A 20,212-nucleotide genomic window follows, 5' to 3' on the forward strand; every position below is an offset into this window, starting at 1 on the left:
GCAGAGCTACAGGCTGGGAGATGAGTGGTTGAACAGCCGCCAGACAGACAATGACCTGGAAGTATTGGTGGATAGTCGGCTGAATATGAGCCAGCAGTGTGCTCAGGTGGCCAAGGCCAACAGCATCCTGGCTTGTATAAGAAGCAGTGTGGCAAGCAGGTCTAAGGAAGTGATTGTCCTCCTGTACCCAGCTCTAGTGAGGCTGCACCTCAAGTACTGTGTTCAGTTTTGGGCCCCCTCGCTACAAGAAGGACATCGAGGTGCTCGAACTAGTCCAGAGAAGGGTGGCAAAGCTGGTGAGGGGTCAGGAGAACAAGTCCTACGAGGAGCGGTTGAAGGAGCTGGGTTTGTTCAGCCTGGAGAAAAGGAGGCTCAAGGGTGACCTTATCGCTCTTTATAAGTATATTTAAGGAGGCTGTAGCGAGGTGGGGGTTGGTCTATTCTCCCATGTGCCTGGTGACAGGATGACGGGGAATGGGCTAAAGTTGCACCAGGGGTGTTTTAGGTTGGATATCAGGAAGAAGTTCTTTACTGAGAGGGTTGTGAGGCATTGGAATGGGCTGCTCAGGGAAGTGGTGGAGTCACCATCCCTGGAGGTCTTTAAAAGACGTTTAGATGTAGAGCTTAGCGATATGGTTTAGTGGAGGACTTGTTAGTGTTAGGTGAGAGGTTGGACTCTATGATCTTGAGGTCTCTTCCAACCTAGACAATTCTGTGAATCTGTAATTGTAAAATTTAGATTTTAGAATTAGAATAGATTTTAAAATTTTAGTTTTTAGAATCAACTACATATATTAAACAAAATACAGAATTATAACTAAATAAATAATTAAATAGATGCCCTCAGGAAAACAAATGCTGGTAGTTAAGTAAATTAAGATTTGCTGAAAAGTTCAGAAAGTTGTCCTTGTAAACACAGAAGCCACTAGATGTTGGAAATTATTAAATTACTATTGAAAGTGCTACTATAAAAATAACATGATTAGAAAACCAACCATACCAAATGCTGTTCTTTGAAAGCATATGAAGAAAAGCACAGAGTACTGGAGCCTGTATATATGGTGCCAGTGGAACCTAAGACTAGAAGCTGTTTGTGGTCCTCAGACTTCATATTCCTCATATATATTTCTACAATCAAGGTCAGATGTCCCTTTTTCTTCCTTCTTGTCCTAACTTTCCACTTTAATGGAATATAATTTTCCTTTTTTTTTTTCTTTTTTAAAGTTTGTCTCCTACTAGGAAAAATATATATATATATATATATATCAAGAGATCTACAAGAGATCTATTTAATTTTATTTCATATAAATAGTTTTTAATTAATTTTAATGATTCTTGAGAAAGTTCTTAACATGTTTAAGCACTACTGTAACATCACCTGTAGGTGGACTCATCATATCAGGTATACAACAGTAGTGCATGGTAACAGTGGACTAAGTACAATTTTTTTAAGAACAGCCACCTTCTTTTTCCTTATTATTTTCTCCTCCACTGTCCAGGTCCAAAGAAAAACGAGGTGGTATGCCAAAAAGGTATTCAGTATCTACAGGATGTTCATGCTGTGACTGAAGCTCCCTACAGGCAGAGGTTCTCCGGTTCTTATTCCACTTAATTCATCATTCAGAACTCAGCAGGGGACTCTGACTGATTTTGGACTTGAAACAGTTAGGCTGGTATTTGCCCCACCCTTTGTCCTCTACAGGCTTAAAAATGGAATCAATCTACTTTATTATCCCAGCAATATTTTCCAGAGAACTACCTAACTGATAAACTATAGGGTGCAAATAACATCTCTGTATCCGATTTTGCCCTGAAAGATGTATTTCTCATGAGGTACAGTTTAATAAGTGTTTTCCCTGTAGCCTGATCTCTACATCCCATTTCTTTACAATCTAATCTTGTTAGGGCTGGTCACAGTTTCTCATTCTATATTCCTTCACTTTCTGTCTACTTATCACCTGCTCTTATGACCCAGACTGAAACATTTTTATCAGTAACCAAGTTTAACAAAACTCCCTTACTTGATCTGATGATTCTGTGGTTCATCCTATTGGATATGGATGTGCTTCTTTCTGTACCTTCAAGGCACAAACAAATAATATTCTGCCAAAACTCTTGAATTAACTTGAGAAACCCCTGCATTTGAAGAACTTTAAAAGTAGGTATACTTCCAAGATTCATTTTTTGATAGAAAAAGGCATTACAATAGCATATGCATTAATTAATCATCCAGCTTTATTTATCTAGATGTTAACGAACTCCCTAAAGAAATGGAATTATGTTTTGCAAGGACTAAGAGAGTTAAAATGAAGATGTCTTTACTATGTTCAGTCTAGCTTTATGTCAACATTTACTGCCACAGAAAAACAAAACCAAAAACTGCTGAACTTATACATTGTCTTATATCATGTCTTTTTTTTTGTCTGTTGGCTGTTGGTGTGTGGAATTTTATGATCAAATCCTTTTATACTAATAGTGATGGTTGTCTGTGGAGATTTTCTTGCAATGGGAGACCCTCATGCTGAAAGAACTTGTCAGACAGTAGAGACAGTTATGATATGTCAAATTAAGATGGCAAAGTGATGTCAAAGCAGGCCTAGGGAGAGCCTGTAACAATGTTACTGTCAAGCAAATAAAGGAAACTGAAACACAAGAAATGCAAGTTATTTCAAGACATCTGTAGCTGCAGTATGGTTCTGTGTTTTGAGAGACGCTGTTTTAGAATGATTACCATTTGTCAGTCGGGCTTCAGAATAGGAGCAAGATCTGATGGCTGCCAGCCAAGGTCAGCAAAGTCCTTTGTGGAAATGAAGCTTTTTTTCCCCTGCCCCTCCACCCATGTCCCATCGTTATCAAATTCTTGGGTAGCAATGACCATCTAAACAAAATACTGCCTCACCCAGCAAGATATAAAATGTATCTGTTGGGATTCAGTGCCTTATGCTACTCAGGAGATCAGACCAGATTAAAATCTTTTTGGCCTTAGAAATTTATGAAGCTGCATGAGTTCTGGGCATTTATGTTGTAATTCCAGTAGTTGCAGTGGTTCAATTGCTGATGTGCTCTTCTGGCCTGTGTATGGCCACAAGGTTGCCAAACAGAAGAAATACAAGAAGTAAGGAGGACCAATAAAGAGTTTTACTGCTGTGCAGCCCATTTCAGTTGTACAAAGCTATGATGACATGATGACAATATTCTACCTTTAATAGGAAGTAACGTAACAGAAATAAATAGAGGGTAAAGAACTGGGATGGAGGGGGTGAAGGGGGTTAGGGCAGAGCAAGGAAGCAATTCCCGTCTTTAATAAAAGAGAAGAAACAAGAAAACAATTTTGTAGGGAAAATATAGCAATAAGTAGGAATAAGTTACAGGCTGAAGCTAAGGAAAAAGCTGATAAATTTCCAAAGGAAAAACAACAACAACAACAACAACAACAACAACAACAACAAAAACTTTTAAGCTAAGGAAAATATAACATTCAATGCATTTGAAGTATATTCTTTTGTTGGGTTTTCAAGGAAAGCATGGTATTTTAGAAACCGTAATTTTGAATCATACTTATGTTACACCTTGTTCAAGATGTCACTTTTGACAGCTTCCGAAAGAACTCAAAAAGGTTCCTGAGATGAAGAGAAAACATCACAGGTCTAGTGAAGCTATAATGTATACATATTTGATTATGTTAGTGAATGGAATTCAAGTCCAGATTTCTGATTGTAAACTTCTTTGAAGGTAATTCACTGTTGAGGTAATGTTTTTGAAATGTGTTTCCTGTAACTCAGATTTGAGAGGAGGTGACAGAATGAGGAAAAGAAAAAAGAAAAAAAAAAAAAAAGAGAGAGAGAGAGAAAAGAGGGGTAGAAGTTTCTTCATTAAAAAAAAAAAAGAAAATGGTGAGAGACAAGTACAACATAGAATAGCTTTTTGGTTGTTTTTTTTTTTTTTTTGGTTGGTTGGTTGGTTTGTTTTTTCCCAGATGTGTTGAAAATATGGCAACTTCTTCACTATCAGTTGTTTTAATTTAGTAGGTTTTGTTCACACTTATTCCTAAAAATAGTAACATGATCAAGTAAGTCTTGAGAGACTTTCACATGACAGAACTTGGAAAATCTTTTAACTTTTTATGTTTTGAATTAATTTTTAAATGATATTTTCTATTCTTTTTTTCTTATTCCGTCTATTGAAATTAAATATCCAGCTGTGGCAGAAATTTAGCCACATGTGCAGTCAACAACAAAATCATTGGATAGAGAGGAGGATCAAAAGACCTTCAGGATCATATTTTCATTTGCCTATGGGGCTGTTAGATGCTTCAAAATAATAATAGTAATAATAATAATAATTGGAATGGTCTCCATTGAGGTTCCTCCCAGATAAATAAGAGGTTTGGATTTTCCAGTACCTCTTTCTGAATGCAGTTTATTTTTAAGTTCTTCCAGGCTTCCAACAAAAAAAAAAAAAAAAAAATGTTACTCATTTACCTGAAACTGAAGTAGACTTCAACAGAGAAGCAATAGTTCAATTTTATAGAGACTTCCAAGGTTAGAGGCGTTTTAATTAGATCAGATGCAGTGAAATGTGATCAGTGGTTTTGCTGTTTTGACCCACTGTCTAGAATAGGACTTTGGACAATGAAACATATTGGTTTTCTAAATTATATTCTAGTATATGGTAATTTTCATATTATGCAAAATTAAAATAAAATGTTGCACTTAAATTTATCAGGGAATTGGTTTCTTATAATTAACATTTGTGTTTGTTTGTTTGTTTTTTTATATTAAGAGAATAATTTTGTGTCATTTTGCTCAATAGAGCAATTTTTTAATTGATACGTTAGAGATTTATATAAATTTAAAATCAGTTATAGTATAGCAATTAAAAAAGTGTATTTGTTCACTACATCAGAATAGATACTTTAAAAGAGACCCATTCAAAGTGATACTGTTTTTAAGAGGACACAGAAACACAAATGCATGTATTGAGTCATTCTGAATGGACCATTGGGCAACAAAAAAATTACCACAGGTGCTTAATGAAAAAAAATGGATCAGTTTTGAAAATTTTCACTGAGATATTAAACTGGATAGTAGTGGTAGATTTTATTGTATAGATTAAATGATCTCATTTGATGAATAAGAATTTATTTGTACATCCCATTAACACTAATGGAAATTTGAAAAAAAATCTGTATATCATTATAAGGCTAGAGTCTTCAGAGTAATGTGGCACCAGAATCAGTTTTGTCAATATCATATGGGATCAGAGTACAAAAGTGTGTAATTTTAAAATGTCAATCATATGCATTGCAATAAATCCTCTTTCTTTAGATGTGCTCTCGAGAGTTTTTGCCACTCTGTGATTCTGTAGGGATATTTTATAGTCCCCATTTAGATTCCTTTTAGTAACTGCAGTCATGAAGAAATATAGGTTTTCTTCCTTCAGGAATACAATTCCAGAAACTATTATATAACATTGTTAAAATTTTACATTTTATCCAACCATTAAATCTGATTTATTTCACAAATTTGACTAAAAGGACTAAAATTTTGATTTGGGTTTCAACAGATAAAAATCTATTGTTTAGATTGACCTATCAGTATTAATTTGAGGTATTTATCTTAAGCTATGAATTCCAGAGACTTCTGATAGTATTTCAAAAGTATTTTATTTGATAACTTGGATGATACCTCTCCTAGACTTTGAGGTAACAAATAAAAAGAATATTACACATATTGTTCTATGTTTATTGTTCTATGTACAAAAACAAATGTAGGAAATATAACACTCTTGATCAACTATAAAAGCACCGAGTCAAATGCACATTCATTGTGTTTTTCTGTGTCATCTTTTGGTCTGTAAAGGCAACCCACACAAAGGATAGGCCAGAGTACTACTGCAGTCATCCTTTGTTGTCCCTAAAGTTGGTGATAATATATTCTGCCAGTCAAGGCTACTGAAGGGAATAGTTAAATCCATTAGCCTAACTTTGTTGCTTTAGTGAGTATATTTTCTTTGGAATAATATTTTCTTTTATTTAGTAAATTGGAGCTATAATTATTATGCAACGTGGCTGTGATTTCCATCTGCAGACTTTCTGCAATTCCTGAATATTTGCCAACTTTTTATTTTCATAAGCTAAGATTATTAGTGTAATTTAAACATCTACAAAGTATGATATCTATGATTATATAAAAAACAATTTTGAGTGTAATCTTGCAAAACATTATATTCTGCTTTGGAGGACTAATTACTGTATTCCTACATTCATACTCTTGTTTTCTCCTTCCTTGAGAAGAATAGTCCATCAAAATTTGACCACTCTGCAGTCCTTTGCACTGTAAGTCATTTAAAACTGAAAAACAAAACAAAACAAAAACTGTGCCCATTCATCACCTGTAGCTACTAAATTAGTTCTTTTTCTTCTGGCAAATTGGATGTCTCTCACTGTTTGGTGCAGTTTTGATGCCTCTATTTTTTCCTAGGCAAGGGTTGGCACCTCTATTTTCTAATAATCACTTTGCTTGGAGGAAGAAAATCTTTCATTTCAGTTAATATTTTCACACGCTCACAAACTTTTCAGTTATCTTTATATTTTTCCCCCTATGCTTTTCAGATCTTTAATGCACTTGCCAGCAACTTGATAGTTGACTAAAACCATGAATCTGAGTGACAACGTATGGCAGAGAAAGAATAATGGAGATTTAAAATATCCAAATAATTTTAATTAATGGTCAAAAAAAGAAATACTAAGCTTATTTCTCTGATTCCAGTTTGGATTTAGCAAAATATTTCAAGAAAATATTTGTAAAGATTTTGGTGGCAGGATAAAGAGATCTTGCAAAAACAAACTCGGATTTACAACCAAAATATCAATCTCTTTTTTTCTCAGTGTTATCAAAGCCAAGATATGCTTTATTGTCTGTCACCAGCATGAACTGTCATCAGAGTTTTTTGCACCATTGCTAACAAATTTTGAAAGGAGTAAAAGGTAATAGTCTTATAAAAATGAAGACATGTAAGTTCATCAATTAACTGGGGAAAATTCCTATTCTGTGTCTTGGCACGTAAAACAGTGAGGATTATGGGAACAGATACAGTACTAATTACCAGTACTAATTACTAATGAACAATATGAACAATGTACATTTTTGTTTAAGGTACATGAAAAACTCTATCAGTAGGAAGTATGAAATAGTTGACTTTATGAAAATATAAGTAAAAAATAGAATTCCATAGAATCACAGAATCGTCTAGGTTGGAAGAGACATGAAGATCATAGAGTCCAACCTCTCACCTAACACTAACAAGACCTCCACTAAACCATATCGCTAAGCTCTACATCTAAACGTCTTTTAAAGACCTCCAGGGATGGTGACTCCACCACTTCCCTGAGCAGCCCATTCCAATGCCTCACAACCCTCTCAGTAAAGAACTTCTTCCTGATATCCAACCTAAAACACCCCTGGTGCAACTTTAGCCCATTCCCCGTCATCCTGTCACCAGGCACATGGGAGAATAGACCAACCCCCACCTCGCTACAGCCTCCTTAAATGTACTTATAAAGAGCGATAAGGTCACCCTTGAGCCTCCTTTTCTCCAGGCTGAACAAACCCAGCTCCTTCAGCCACTCCTCGTAGGACTTGTTCTCCTGACCCCTCACCAGCTTTGCCACCCTTCTCTGGACTCGCTCGAGCACCTCGATGTCCTTCTTGTAGCGAGGGGCCCAAAACTGAACACAGTACTTGAGGTGCAGCCTCACTAGAGCTGGGTACAGGAGGACAATCACTTCCCTAGACCTGCTTGCCACACTGCTTCTTATACAAGCCAGGATGCTTGTATACAGGTTCATAATTCCGGTACTGAATCTTTTTGTTTAATTTTAGGACGTTATGCTCATTTCTAAGTTCATTTTATGCACACTTCATATGCCAATAAAATAATGCATACAATAGAATGTCTTTATTTTATCATAAGCTTTATTTTCTATACCAAGCTCTTGTAGTTTTGATGACATGGTATAATGTTTTCTCTGTGAGGCCAATTTTTCTCTGTGAACTAGGCTTAACAGAGTAAACTTTTGCAGGCTTTTTTGTAACTATACCTGAGACTTTTCGGTTAAGTCACAGCTATAAGTGAGTGAAAGACTTCTGCAGCTTCTGCAGGCTCTAAAGTTTGGTTAATCGCATCTTTTTTCTAAGTTCAATAGAAGAGTTTAAACATTTAACTTTTTGTTTTTCCTAATATTACAATTGCATCCAGTTCCAATAAGGGTTTAAGTTGGCAAAATAAAATCATTGAGAGAAAATGCAGGCAAACTTTGATAAAGACCAGATGAAATTGTGGTGGTGTTCAGTTAGACTCATACACACATTGTATTAATAATAACAAAAAGAAGTTCAAAAACGTGATCTTATTTCATAAGGATTTTTTAAATAAATTATTTTATCAGCTTACATTATATTTATTCAAAATAGAAATTCATACTGACTTGTTCAGCATGGTGACTTCAAGGTTTTGTACCCATGATTTCATTAATGCCATAGGCATGACTAAAATAGTAATGTTGAAATTAATCTTTTTTAGACATTAATAAGTCATAGTGAAGAGAAATAATTAGCATATCTTTGGGGCACCAGAAGAACACTGAAAAAGAAGTCATGTAAACCAGAGCATTTCAAGATAATTGCCAGGCATACATCATTTATTCCAGATTAGCTAAGGTCATGCACTTGATTCTCCCAATTTTTGCATCCATATATGTGGTCATTGTTGCCATCAAATTGCTGAATTTTGATGGCTATATTTAATGGGCTGAGAATAGACCATGAAGAAAAGTACTAAGAACAGCAAATATAAAGAGCAAGTACTCCATTCAGTTAAACAATGACCTTTTTAACCTTGCTGTATGCAGGAAATATCCACTTGTATTTTGGTAATTACATTAACTTCCTTAATGGCATTTGATACAGATGGTATAGGAAGAACTTATATGCAGTTGAAGAATGCGGGCAACAGTTTTAGTTTGAATTGCAAATACTTCACATTGGAGTTAAATGGGGGACACTAGGGGAGAAAACAGAAAATAGATTTGTATGCTTTCCTCAATCAAAGAAGCCATTATTTTTCAAAGCTTGCCATATTTTTTGTTTCTCGTGATTCTATTTTTGATTCTGTGAAGATACCTCAACCAGTTTCTGCCTTTCTGCCTGCACAATGAGAGTAGAACATTTTCATTCTCCTTTGTTTTTTGTCTGTCAGAATATCTACTGTCTGAAGAAATAAATTATTTTAGTGTCTTTACCAAGCCTAAAGCAGTGAGGCACTCAATACAAGCCGGACTTCCTAGAACAGAGGATTGCACAAACTTAAAAACAAAAGATTATTAAAACGACCTTTTGTCCCATGTATGTGTGTTAGTTCAACAGAAGAGGTATGGTAGTTCCTCTTTAACTTACTCCTACGCTTTCGATTATGTGGGATTTTCATAAACCAGAGATTGCATTGTCAGTTCTTCCGAATAGTGATGAATGGATCTGTCCTGTTTTTATCATCCTCTACTACTGACTCTACAACACCTTTGACAGGTGAACATTAATTGTGCTTTGTGTAACAGAGGAGGAAAAAAAAAAAATGTAAAAAGTATTTCAAACCTTTCCTGCTTAATCAGTAATAATCAAAGATGGGAAGAAGCACAAGGACACAAAATAGAGCCCTTGGCAGCTAGGAATGAGAAAGTGGAGCATACAAGGGAGGGCACACAGTTTCCCTCGTATGTTTTGAGTAGATGTTTTGAACATCTACTATTAAACATCGACTATTTTGAATATCTGCTCTTTGAACATTGAGTAGATGTTTTGAACATCTACTCTACTGAAGTGTGAGTAGGAAGCTGATAAGAAAGAGACTTATGATGTGAAATGGTGCCCCTGCTCTTTTTCACATTTCCACAATCTATTTTACTTCAAGTAATATACAGTATAAAAGCTTAGAGAAAAAAGATGAATAAAAGGATTCTGCTTCTACCCTTTTTCCTACTCATTGAGATGGAATCTCATTGAGATTCCACCTTTTCTGTTATGACTTTTCCTATCTTTCCTTATTTCTAACTAGAGAATTGCACACTTCAAGCTGCTCCTTCTGCTTTAGGCAGAGCTCTCTGTAAAGGCATCCATCTCGAACCATCCGTCCACCATGAACCTGTTTTGTGAGGCTTTCCTATTTCCTTCTCTACTTTCACAGGTGAAAAGTGCTACAATTTCTAAGTTAGTTGTTTGTTTGTTTTTTACTTGAAAATCTTCACACAAACATCTAATTTCAAATGAAATTGTTAAGAGAGGTGTTAATGTCTGTTATCAGTGGTTTATTTCATCAGCAGGCAAATACAGAGCTGGTTACAACTAATGGATTTGCTGATGTGCTAACCAGATGTCAGTTCTGTATCCTCCTCTTCTGAATTTTACCAAAATCAATTCAGTCCTTGCTCTGATGCTAGAAGACTACATCCAAGATCACAATTGATTAGCTCTTGTATACAAAAATTATCAACTGATGTTCAGACAAACAGAGAAAAGTCATTGATTTTAAGATCAGACAAACACTTTATTTATTTTATTTATTTATCAAGCCCATATAATTATTAGGCTTTTTAAAAAGTTTAGTATTAACATTCTTGTTAGTGTTAAATAGAAGACTTTGAGTTAAAGCAATTCTCATTGCCTTCAAACAGAGAGTCCTGTTTTATGAATTATACAGCATAAATGCTAGATCATCATTGTTATTTGGATGATAATAACAAGTATTTGTCCTGTTTTTCTACCATTTTAGGTATACTTGTTTTGTTCTATGCTCCAAAATTTATTATTATTATTTTATTTTATTTTGTTTGAACCTGGTGGTACAAGTATTACCAACTGTTTTTGAAAGATAAAAACTTCTAATTTAATTAATTAATCCAGGAAGTATTCATTATATGTATTTATAAGTGTAGGTTTTACATCGAATTTTTTATTTAAGGAGATCTGGTCAAGATGCAACAAAATTGCTGTGGCTATATAACCTTTATTATGTAATTTGATTGGTTTATTTTTCATAAGTGTGTATCATGCTTATGTTAGAGTCATAAGCATAAGCTCTTTTGATATGAAATCAGAAGGTAAAGATAGATAAACATTTAGAAGACTGTAGCATGGGAATTCTGTAGCATGGGAATTACGTAGCATGGAAGAAGAGCATTATTCTGTCTAGATCGTGTTCTCACACATATGAGGTTAATTATGTGACAGGAAAGGTGTTTGTTAGTGTTATAGAATATGAGATGGATTCACAATAAAACAGTGAATATTCTCTGGTAAAACATTTAATGTATCTGTGCTACCTGCATTGGCTTAACTATGGAGTTTGCTCTTCTGTTTGGATTTTCTTTGTCAGCTTTCAAACAGTGGAGGTAGCCTGCAGGTGATAAGTATCCCATTAATCTTTCTGATCCTCTAGCACTTGAGCATGAGAATAGCTGATCAATTACAGCAATTGTCTTCCTAAATGAGCTTTTCACATCTGCCTCTTATTTCATTAGTTAACTGTCTGCTCGTATATCTGATAGAATGGAATCCTAGTGGCTTCTTACAGCGTGTTCTGCGTTACTGTACAATGAGGATGGGATTGTTAGCAAAATGGGCACAAAAGGGTATTTATCCATTACCCGCAATAAATATCCACACTATTGTGTAGGAGTGCTTTTGTCTCTAATCGCTGTTTGTTGAAACCTACTTAAAGCACGTCAGCTTGCTTTTCAGCTTCCTGTTTGGTCCTTAGTTGTAAGCCTTATTACTTGTGTATTTATCATTTTTATGACAAGAACAAAGTGTTTCTGTGCCCTAAACCGTTATATCAATATGTTCCTCACGTGATTTTTGAACCCAGAGGCTACCAAAGTTAAAAGTAGAAATGTAAATTCCTCTTCATCTTTTCACAATGTATCTTTTAAATACCTAGACGTGGTATCCTTTTCTCTGAAAGTTAATCAGTATTCCAATGTTGAAAAAAAAAAAAAAAAAAAAAAAAAAGTATTGCAAATAGTGGTAATGTGATTACATAATGATTACTCAAATTAAGTACAAAACTGTGAACAATAATTACGCTGCATAATTCAGGATTTTCAAGAAAAACAAACTACAAAGTATGGATTCTAAATGAAAGAATTAGATTTCACATGTGTGCACCTTTCATTACTCCTCAAACTTTCAATTACAGGAAAAACAGCTGCCAGATGAGAATTAAAACAATTTCTGTGCAGAGGCCTTATAATCTCCCAGTTAATATCTGGTCAGGTTAAACACTCACAAGATTTAATTTTTAAAGATTGTTTTCTTATACTTATCATATATTGAATTGTTTTGGATGATATAGGTAGGTAGGTAGATTTTATTTATTTGTTTTCCTAAATAATGAACTGAGCTAAGTGACAAAAAGAAGTAATTATATATATATATATATATATATATATACACATGTATATATATATATTCTGATTCAAGTGTATGTTTTTCTAGGTGATGTTTTGATAGTTTCTGAACATTTAAATATGTTTGAATCTGAAGTTATCAGATGTTTGTGCCTGAAATATGTTTCAGTGGATTTAAGTGATTTTAAAAAATACAATACAGAGATTTTAAGGATTTTCTAAAAATATTTAGCTACAATTACTAAATATCAGCAATATTTTAAATTCACTTTTGACTATCTATTGCAGGTCTGGTTTGTATGAAGTCGAGTACTTCAGTGGTTGAACTTGTTATGCTACTTTGTTCACAGGTAAGACATTCTCTGGTTTTAATTGTAGTAGTTATCTCAGTGCTGGATTACTGCCAGCCCAGGAATTCTGTATTGCTGCTTGTTTCATTCTTCCATTTCAGTACAGGAAAATAAAAATTAATCTCTTCTGGTAGCATAAAGTTTGTAGATTTATATATATATATACACACACACGAATTTTGCATACTGTCTCTATATTCAAAGGGTTTGCAAAGTATACTTGTATTTGGCTTTTAAAAGTGTATGGATGTATATTATGAACTTTTCCTGCATATTAATTCTCTTTCAAGACAGTTCTTATTTACAGTACATGAATATAATACTTTTTTCCTAATTTTATGTTAAAATCTGTCCTTGAATTAGTAATTTCATTAAACCATACTTCACGGTGGCTTTCGGTATATGTGGCATAAAATACTGCATATTTTATATATCTATCAGTACATAAAAAGCAGAGGAAGATGACTGAAGTATTCCTCTAGACCTGCCAGAAGCAGAATGTTTCTGTTTAAAAAAAATGCTGTGGTTATTATTATTTCTTTTTGTCATCGTAGTAACTGGTTTCTCAGAAATCTGAATCAATTAACATTTTGAATTGCTCTCACAAGTAAAATATTTAAAACTAAAATAATTCCTCATGGTTTTCGGATTGTTTACTTCTCAATTTTGATTTTATTTTTTTTCTACAGAGTGTTATTGGCTAATTTCTTATATAAAGCCTTTTATTTTAAACTGCCAGTAATAAGCAAACATTTTAGAATTCTTCTCATTTTGTGTAAGACAAGGCAAATACAGGTCCCAATATCTTCACCATTTTTTTAGACTTATTAACAGTGTACCTTTTATCAAATTCCCCACAGATTTAAGATACCAGTTAAACACATTGCAAATTGTTATGCAAAATGCCTAGGGTAACCTTTAACATTATTACAAAACAAAACAAAAACATTTATTTGTAGTTTTCATTGAGCATTCACAGCTGCACTTTGAGAACATGCACCAAAAATGTACAAAAACCAAAAAGGTTTCTAGGAGTAATTGAAATTAAGATCTTCTTTTGATGAAAATAATTAACATTTACAACTGATTCGGGGGGAGGCGTTGCAACTTACCTGCTGTTTGCTAGTCCATAGGTTGCATTTCTTCAAGCTTGTGTCATAAGGAAATCATTAAATCTTGTTTTCCTTTTTTTTCTTTCTTCTTCTTTATTTTTTTTTTTTCCTCTTAGCCAGGATGGATATTTGTTAGGAAAAAGTGAAAGAAAAATACATCCCTGGCAGGAATCCTCAGTAGGGTTTGAAGTTCAAATCCTCTCCAGCAGGAAACCTATACTTGAAAAATTTGTTACCTAATGGTGAAATCCTGACTTCCAGGAAAATTCCAAAAGATCCATTAAAGCTTTTGAGCCTCATGTCATGTCATGCAACCTCTTTTTTTTTTTTTTTTTTCTTTTTTTCTTTTTAACAGCTTTTGAAACCTTTACTTGAGGAAAGGAATAACTTACAATCCTTTCTTCCCTAGCATTTGGTTTTACTGCAGTTCTCAATAATAAAGTAGAATGTAGCATTAGGGTCTAGTGTCTTTGATGGCCTCATCATCTAATCAGAGGTTTAACATTACTCATTTGCTGGCTCCAGGAATTCCTGCCATTAAGGGCCCTGGAGATGAAACTTTGCCTCAAATATTGATTGAAAGGAAGAGAGAGAAATTTAAGCTCTTTCTGCAATGCTTTTTTTTAGACATCTTTGTAAAGCTATGTAACAAATGCATCTAAATCAATTTGTTGTTTTTGTGACTATTATACAAATTATTTATTATTTCAAAATATTTGACTATGTTAAAAATAAGTCTAATTGTATACCTTATACAATATTAAGAGTCTAATCATTTTGTAATTTTGAATATTTATTGATTTTCTATGTTTGATTGAGAGCTATTTTCTATCTGATTACTTGGGTAAATAACAGCTTTTAATTCTCATACCCTAGCTGATATTTTAGGGTTGCTTCCTTGTCTTGTATATGAAGACAATTTTCTATGCCTATGCTTATTTCTTGTGCCTATTCTTCTTATTTCTATGCCTATTCATTACAATTATTCCAATGCTCCAAGATTGTTGGGAGTGATGCTAAATGTTTCTATAGGCATTTGTCAACAGGGGGCTGTAGTGGTGTAGTGGCTCACCTAAAGCATTGCATCTGCACAGAACGTGGTATCTGCATAGAGCATCTCATACGTGTACTAAACAATCTGTGGTTCTGCTCATCTACATGAAAACTTTTTGGTAGAATTTTGTATTTAATTTATTTAAAATTATTTGTTGAAAGAAAACACGTGGTAAACATTTTAAAATACTAATAGGACATAATTAAGATCATGACTAGAAGAGAATGGCAGATAAAACATATAATGTAATCCAGCCTCTAGCTAACAGAATTTGGAATTAGGAACCTAAGAAATGTTGTCCGCAACAAAATGAGATTAAATCATCTAATCATCTCTATATAAAAACAGGTAGCGCTACCTGAGCTTTTCCATATGAGAAATTGAATAAAGTTCTGTTTTTTTTTTGTTGTTGTTTTTTTGTTTTGTTTTTTTTTTTTTAAATATTGCCAATGTAACTAAGAGTTTTCTTCCTATCATAGGTAAATCTTTCATATTCAAATTGAATAACATTCAACAGATTATTTGGAGAAGTTTGAAATGTGTCATTCAAAAGATAGATGATAATATCAAAAACCTTTGAAAAGTGCAATTTTGTTTGCACAGAACAGAGTAACTTTAGACATGGAAAAGGAAAGGGAAATACAAAGTTTGTTTTCCTTTCATTTGCTACAGCAAATTAGATGCTTTTATGCTCTTTATGTTGGAAATTCCATGTTAACGACTACAGATTAGCAAGGATGTCAGAGTTTTTTTTCTTATCTGAGCTCCTGAATAAAATCAACATTGCCAGCGGCTCACGTCCAAGGTATGGTCTAAATTTACATGAAATATCACATTACAAATGTCTGAAGGTACATGTCATGGATAATTCAGTTCATATGGGCAGCCTTTTAGACTCTGAGGGATATGCAATCAAGTCTTTCCCCCCAAAGGAATTTAGAGTTTCTGTGAAAAATACATTTTAAATTTTAAAGGAACTCCTGTAGGGATGGTGCGTTATTTTGGGGTTTAGGGAGGAATAAAAAGTGTTTACTATAGCTTGCTTCCCTGCACCCATATTGTTTTTTTTTTTATTTGTTTTGTTTTGTTTTTTCCTAGTGTCACCTACTTCTAGACTAAAATTTAGGTTACTTTGAAGGTTTCATTTTCTTTATTTCTTATATAATCCAAACACATACATTCAAATACTTGAAATATTGTTGGGGGGGGGGGGTTGGGTGGAGCAGCAATGATTGATAATAAACATGTCGTTATTTTCACTTTTCATTAAAATAGGCATATTCATTAAAATTTTGTCTATTTTAAAATAAAATGAATGAAGATGTGGTATGTTTGACAAGATCTGTGCTAGATTAGCTAGCCTTTGTTCCCTCAGCCTAGTTGAGTATGTCACTGCTGTGTTGTTATTGGAGTGGCAGATTTCTTCAATAAACCATATAATTAAATATATATATTCTTTTTATTTTTTTCAGTGTAGTTCTGTGTTGCATCAGATTTAGATTTCATTGATTTTATTTTATTTTTTATTTTATTTTATTTTATCCCAAATGCTACAATAGTTCCTAATTACTTCCAGATCTCTTGGAAGTATTTCTGTTTGGTGATGCAGCTTCTGCAGAAACTGAATGGTGTTATCCCAAAGGAGTCTTATCTCATGCCACTTGTATTTTTCTGTATCTTATCTATTAACAGGGGAAATTTATCTTCTAAAACAGAAAATATTCTTAGTATTTAAGACACCTTTCAACTTTACCATTTTAAAAACATAGTGTTATAGTATAAATGGTTCTCTAGGAAAAAATGCTGTCACTTGCAGATCTAGAATATGTGTAGAATATCTGACTAATTTCAGGATTTAGTAGTTTTCAAAACATCATTCATTCTATTGATTTCCCCTCCCCCTATGTTAGAAATTTGATCAAGATAATAACTCAGGAGCTTCCAAAGGAAATATCAAAGCCAGAATGGAAATAATCTGCTTCTAAATCCCTATGTTGAGGATTTTTTTTTCTTGTAGATGCTATCCATTGTAAACTGGATTTTACTAGAAAATCTGGGAGTGGGGAGGGAAAAGATATACATAACCAATAAATGCTTTTAATTAAAACCTTTTATGAGATTCTCAAATAATTGATAACACATGGTTCTTCTGTAGGTAAGCTGTAGGTAAATTCTGTAAACAGTTTGCTTTTATGAAAAAATATACAGCTGAAAGTGTCTTAAAGAAAGCAAACTATATCAAGAGTATATCAATTTCACAAACCCCGGTACATAATTGATGGATAAACTGGGCTTCAGCTAAGCCTTTCAAACTTTGTTTAACAGTGTGAGCCTCATAAATGAGTTGTGTTTGTCTACATTGTCTAGTCTATTAACCTGGAAAGTCAGAAGCTGCTTGGATAGATTCCAGTCTGTCTCTCCATATCACAGGAAGACAGTCAGTACATACTTTAAAAAAAAAAAAATCTGTGAAGGATCTTCTCCCATGTAGCACAGTCCATAAAATGGTCTCCAGAGATGTGATACATGTAAAACATGGTGGTTTTATACTATTATATACATTAAAAAAAAAAAAAAAAAAAAAGGCAAGATCTATAAAACAGCTTCCGGAGAGATTTAGTACTAAATGCCCTAGGAGATCCAAACGTGCCTCCTGTCTCAAGGGACATATGTCCTAGGCTTCAGAGAATGGCAGCTGCCCAACATAGAAACTCAGAAGTTGATCAAAACCAGAAATCCTTTCCTGGTCCCTATAGCTGAGCAGAAGAAGCCTTGAAGTGTGGGATTCATATAAAAGAAGCACAACTCATGCTTCCTGATACTACACATATTCTATTCAACTCTTTCTAGAAAAGTAGGAATTCTACGGCTCTGTGGTATAGTTCCTTCTTATCAATACCACTCCAACAGGTATCTTATCATGTGTCCATCTCAAGACAGTTAACCTTTCTTTCTGTACTACAATATTTGAATGTCCGAATGTCTGGTTTTTACACTTTATATATTATTACAAACATTTTAATTTTCATTATAATTTTATTTATTTAATTTTGTATCTATTTAATCTTCTTGCCAATAGTAGATTATTTATGCCTATTATTCCTCATTTGTTCCTTCCTAAGGTATCTCTACATATCTCATGCTTCTTAATTTTTGATATCTCTTTAAGAGTACCTTTGACAGTAGCCCAAGTGTTTGCTATTCATGTTTTTCACACCAGCATTAGTAGGAAGGCTGACGAGAAGTTAAATAATGATTGCTTCTCTTAAATCTAAAGAATGATGAACTTAGAACTTAATTTACTTAGGATATATGCAACACAATTTGAATAAGGCTGATTATGAGAATTCCTACAGAGGTGTATTTTTCTAACTTTTTTTTTTCCTAACCATGAAACAAATTGACTGTTCCACCTCTGGCCATGTTTACTCATTCATCCTGTTAGAATATTCATTGTTTCTGTATTTGTACCCATGCAACTAGGAGACAGATGCTGCATATCATATCATTGCAAAAGTCTGAATTAAAATTTGCTGAAGGGAAGGATGTCTATGTATATCTCTATACACAAGTTCCACAAGTTAAGTGATTTATTTATTTTTTTTTTCTCTTGGAGTTTCTCACTTGCTTTGTAGAATTCTGGAAGTTGTCCAAAAGTTTATCCTTTTGTGTTGTCTTTGTAAGCTAAAGGAGTGTCAGAGAATTTACTCCCATTAATTCCTTGTCCATGTGGGGAATGTCTTTCAACCCAATCTCAGTCTTCATCTCTTGGCCATCTGCTTCTGATAATCTAACTTCCAAATGGAAATCATCAATGTATTCTTCCCAAGTAGTGGGGAAATCTTATTTTCTTGATTATTCTGTGAGGTGTCTTTCCAGGTACCTGTACACTCAGAAAGCTAATTCAGTGTTTTTTCATCAGTAACAAGCAGGATCTCTTCCATATCTCATTTACACCTGACTCATCATGAAAATTCTGGTGATTTCTCTCTCCTGTTCATATCAGAATATTTTTTGTCAGGGGAAAAAAAAAAAGCAAGTATACATTTATTAGACATGAGTAAGATGCTGATATGAGCTTTTTCTAGATTCATGGCAAAACAGGATGGATCAGAAAACTGTATGAATTACTTTCCTCATATCCCTGTATGTTAAGGTGTCTTCCCCTGACTTTTCTATTAACTCATCTACAATTGAGAAGGATCTTGGGTAGATAGAGGAAAACACCTAGACAGTCAGAAAGAGCCATCTGGTATTTCCTTAAGGACTGAGAGTGGTTGCAAGACCTCATTATTGGAGACCATCATTATTGATACATAGTTAGTTGGCTTTCATTTTAAGTATGATGGAGAGAAAGTAAGAAGCAGTTTTAGAAAGTCTTCTCTTTACTGCTGTTTTGCAAAACTTCAAATTAGTTACCTTCAGCATAAAAGAATAGTAACTGGACTAGCTTTTAACATGATTATCAATAGCAACACAAGTTGCTAATAATAATTTTAAAATGTCTCAAAAAAAATATTTTTCCAGTCATGGAATAAACTCTAGAAATTCTGGAGATGTGTGCATCTTCATGTATATATCTTCTATCTGTTTTAGAGGTATGTGATGATTTCTACCAGGCAATTAAGATTACTACTGTAACATCTGAATAAATTTGGCCATTTCTCTAGTGCTGTTTGGATAATGTAACTGTTTTTACAGTTGGGGACTTTTTTTTTTCCTCTTTTCTTCTAAGATACCAATGAAATGTTCCTCTGGGAATGTTTGACTTCATTTTCAAGATAAATTGGGCAATTACCACAGGTGATCTGAAGGGCAATGGGTCTGTGTGCTTCCAAGGAAAAAAAAAAAAAAAAAAGGTTTACATAGATTAACATTATTCTCAGTCAAGAATATAAAAGGAAAAAGAGTCTTGTGAAAGTGAAATCTAAAACTTTCTATTACCTTTGTTGCATTGTTTAACTCATATTCACATAAATTGTGTTGTGAAAGCTTCACATTCATTTTCTTTTCTGAGATTTGGCAAGAAGCCTAATGGATTCCAATACTTTCAGATTTGCCTTCAAGAAGAATGTTGTCTGCCATTATGCAGCATCTTTTTTTTGTGGGAAATAGTCACTTTTGAAAATGATGACCTGTCATAAAATTCTAAAATTATTTCCAAATTTACTTGAAAGAGTAGACCAAAATACATTTTATTTATAATCTATTAACAGTATATATGTTAGTATGGGAG

The 20,212-nt window shown here is 33.6% G+C and overlaps 1 protein-coding gene across 4 annotated transcripts in view; it reads left to right on the forward strand.

Annotated features, from left to right (window-relative positions):
• NBEA (neurobeachin) overlaps window positions 1-20,212 on the forward strand; it is a gene marked incomplete at both ends in the record, with an annotated part of 514,126 nt that overhangs the window by 237,388 nt on the left and 256,526 nt on the right. For all 4 annotated transcript variants that reach the window (XM_084292135.1, XM_084292133.1, XM_084292136.1 and 1 more), the window contains one exon: window positions 12,749-12,810. In XM_084292135.1, the coding sequence (XP_084148261.1) occupies window positions 12,749-12,810 (62 nt within the window). The remainder of the gene's footprint in view (window positions 1-12,748; window positions 12,811-20,212) is intronic.

Source organism: Netta rufina (assembly GCF_964035555.1).
Source record: "Netta rufina genome assembly, chromosome: 1".
Taxonomy (NCBI): domain Eukaryota; kingdom Metazoa; phylum Chordata; class Aves; order Anseriformes; family Anatidae; genus Netta; species Netta rufina.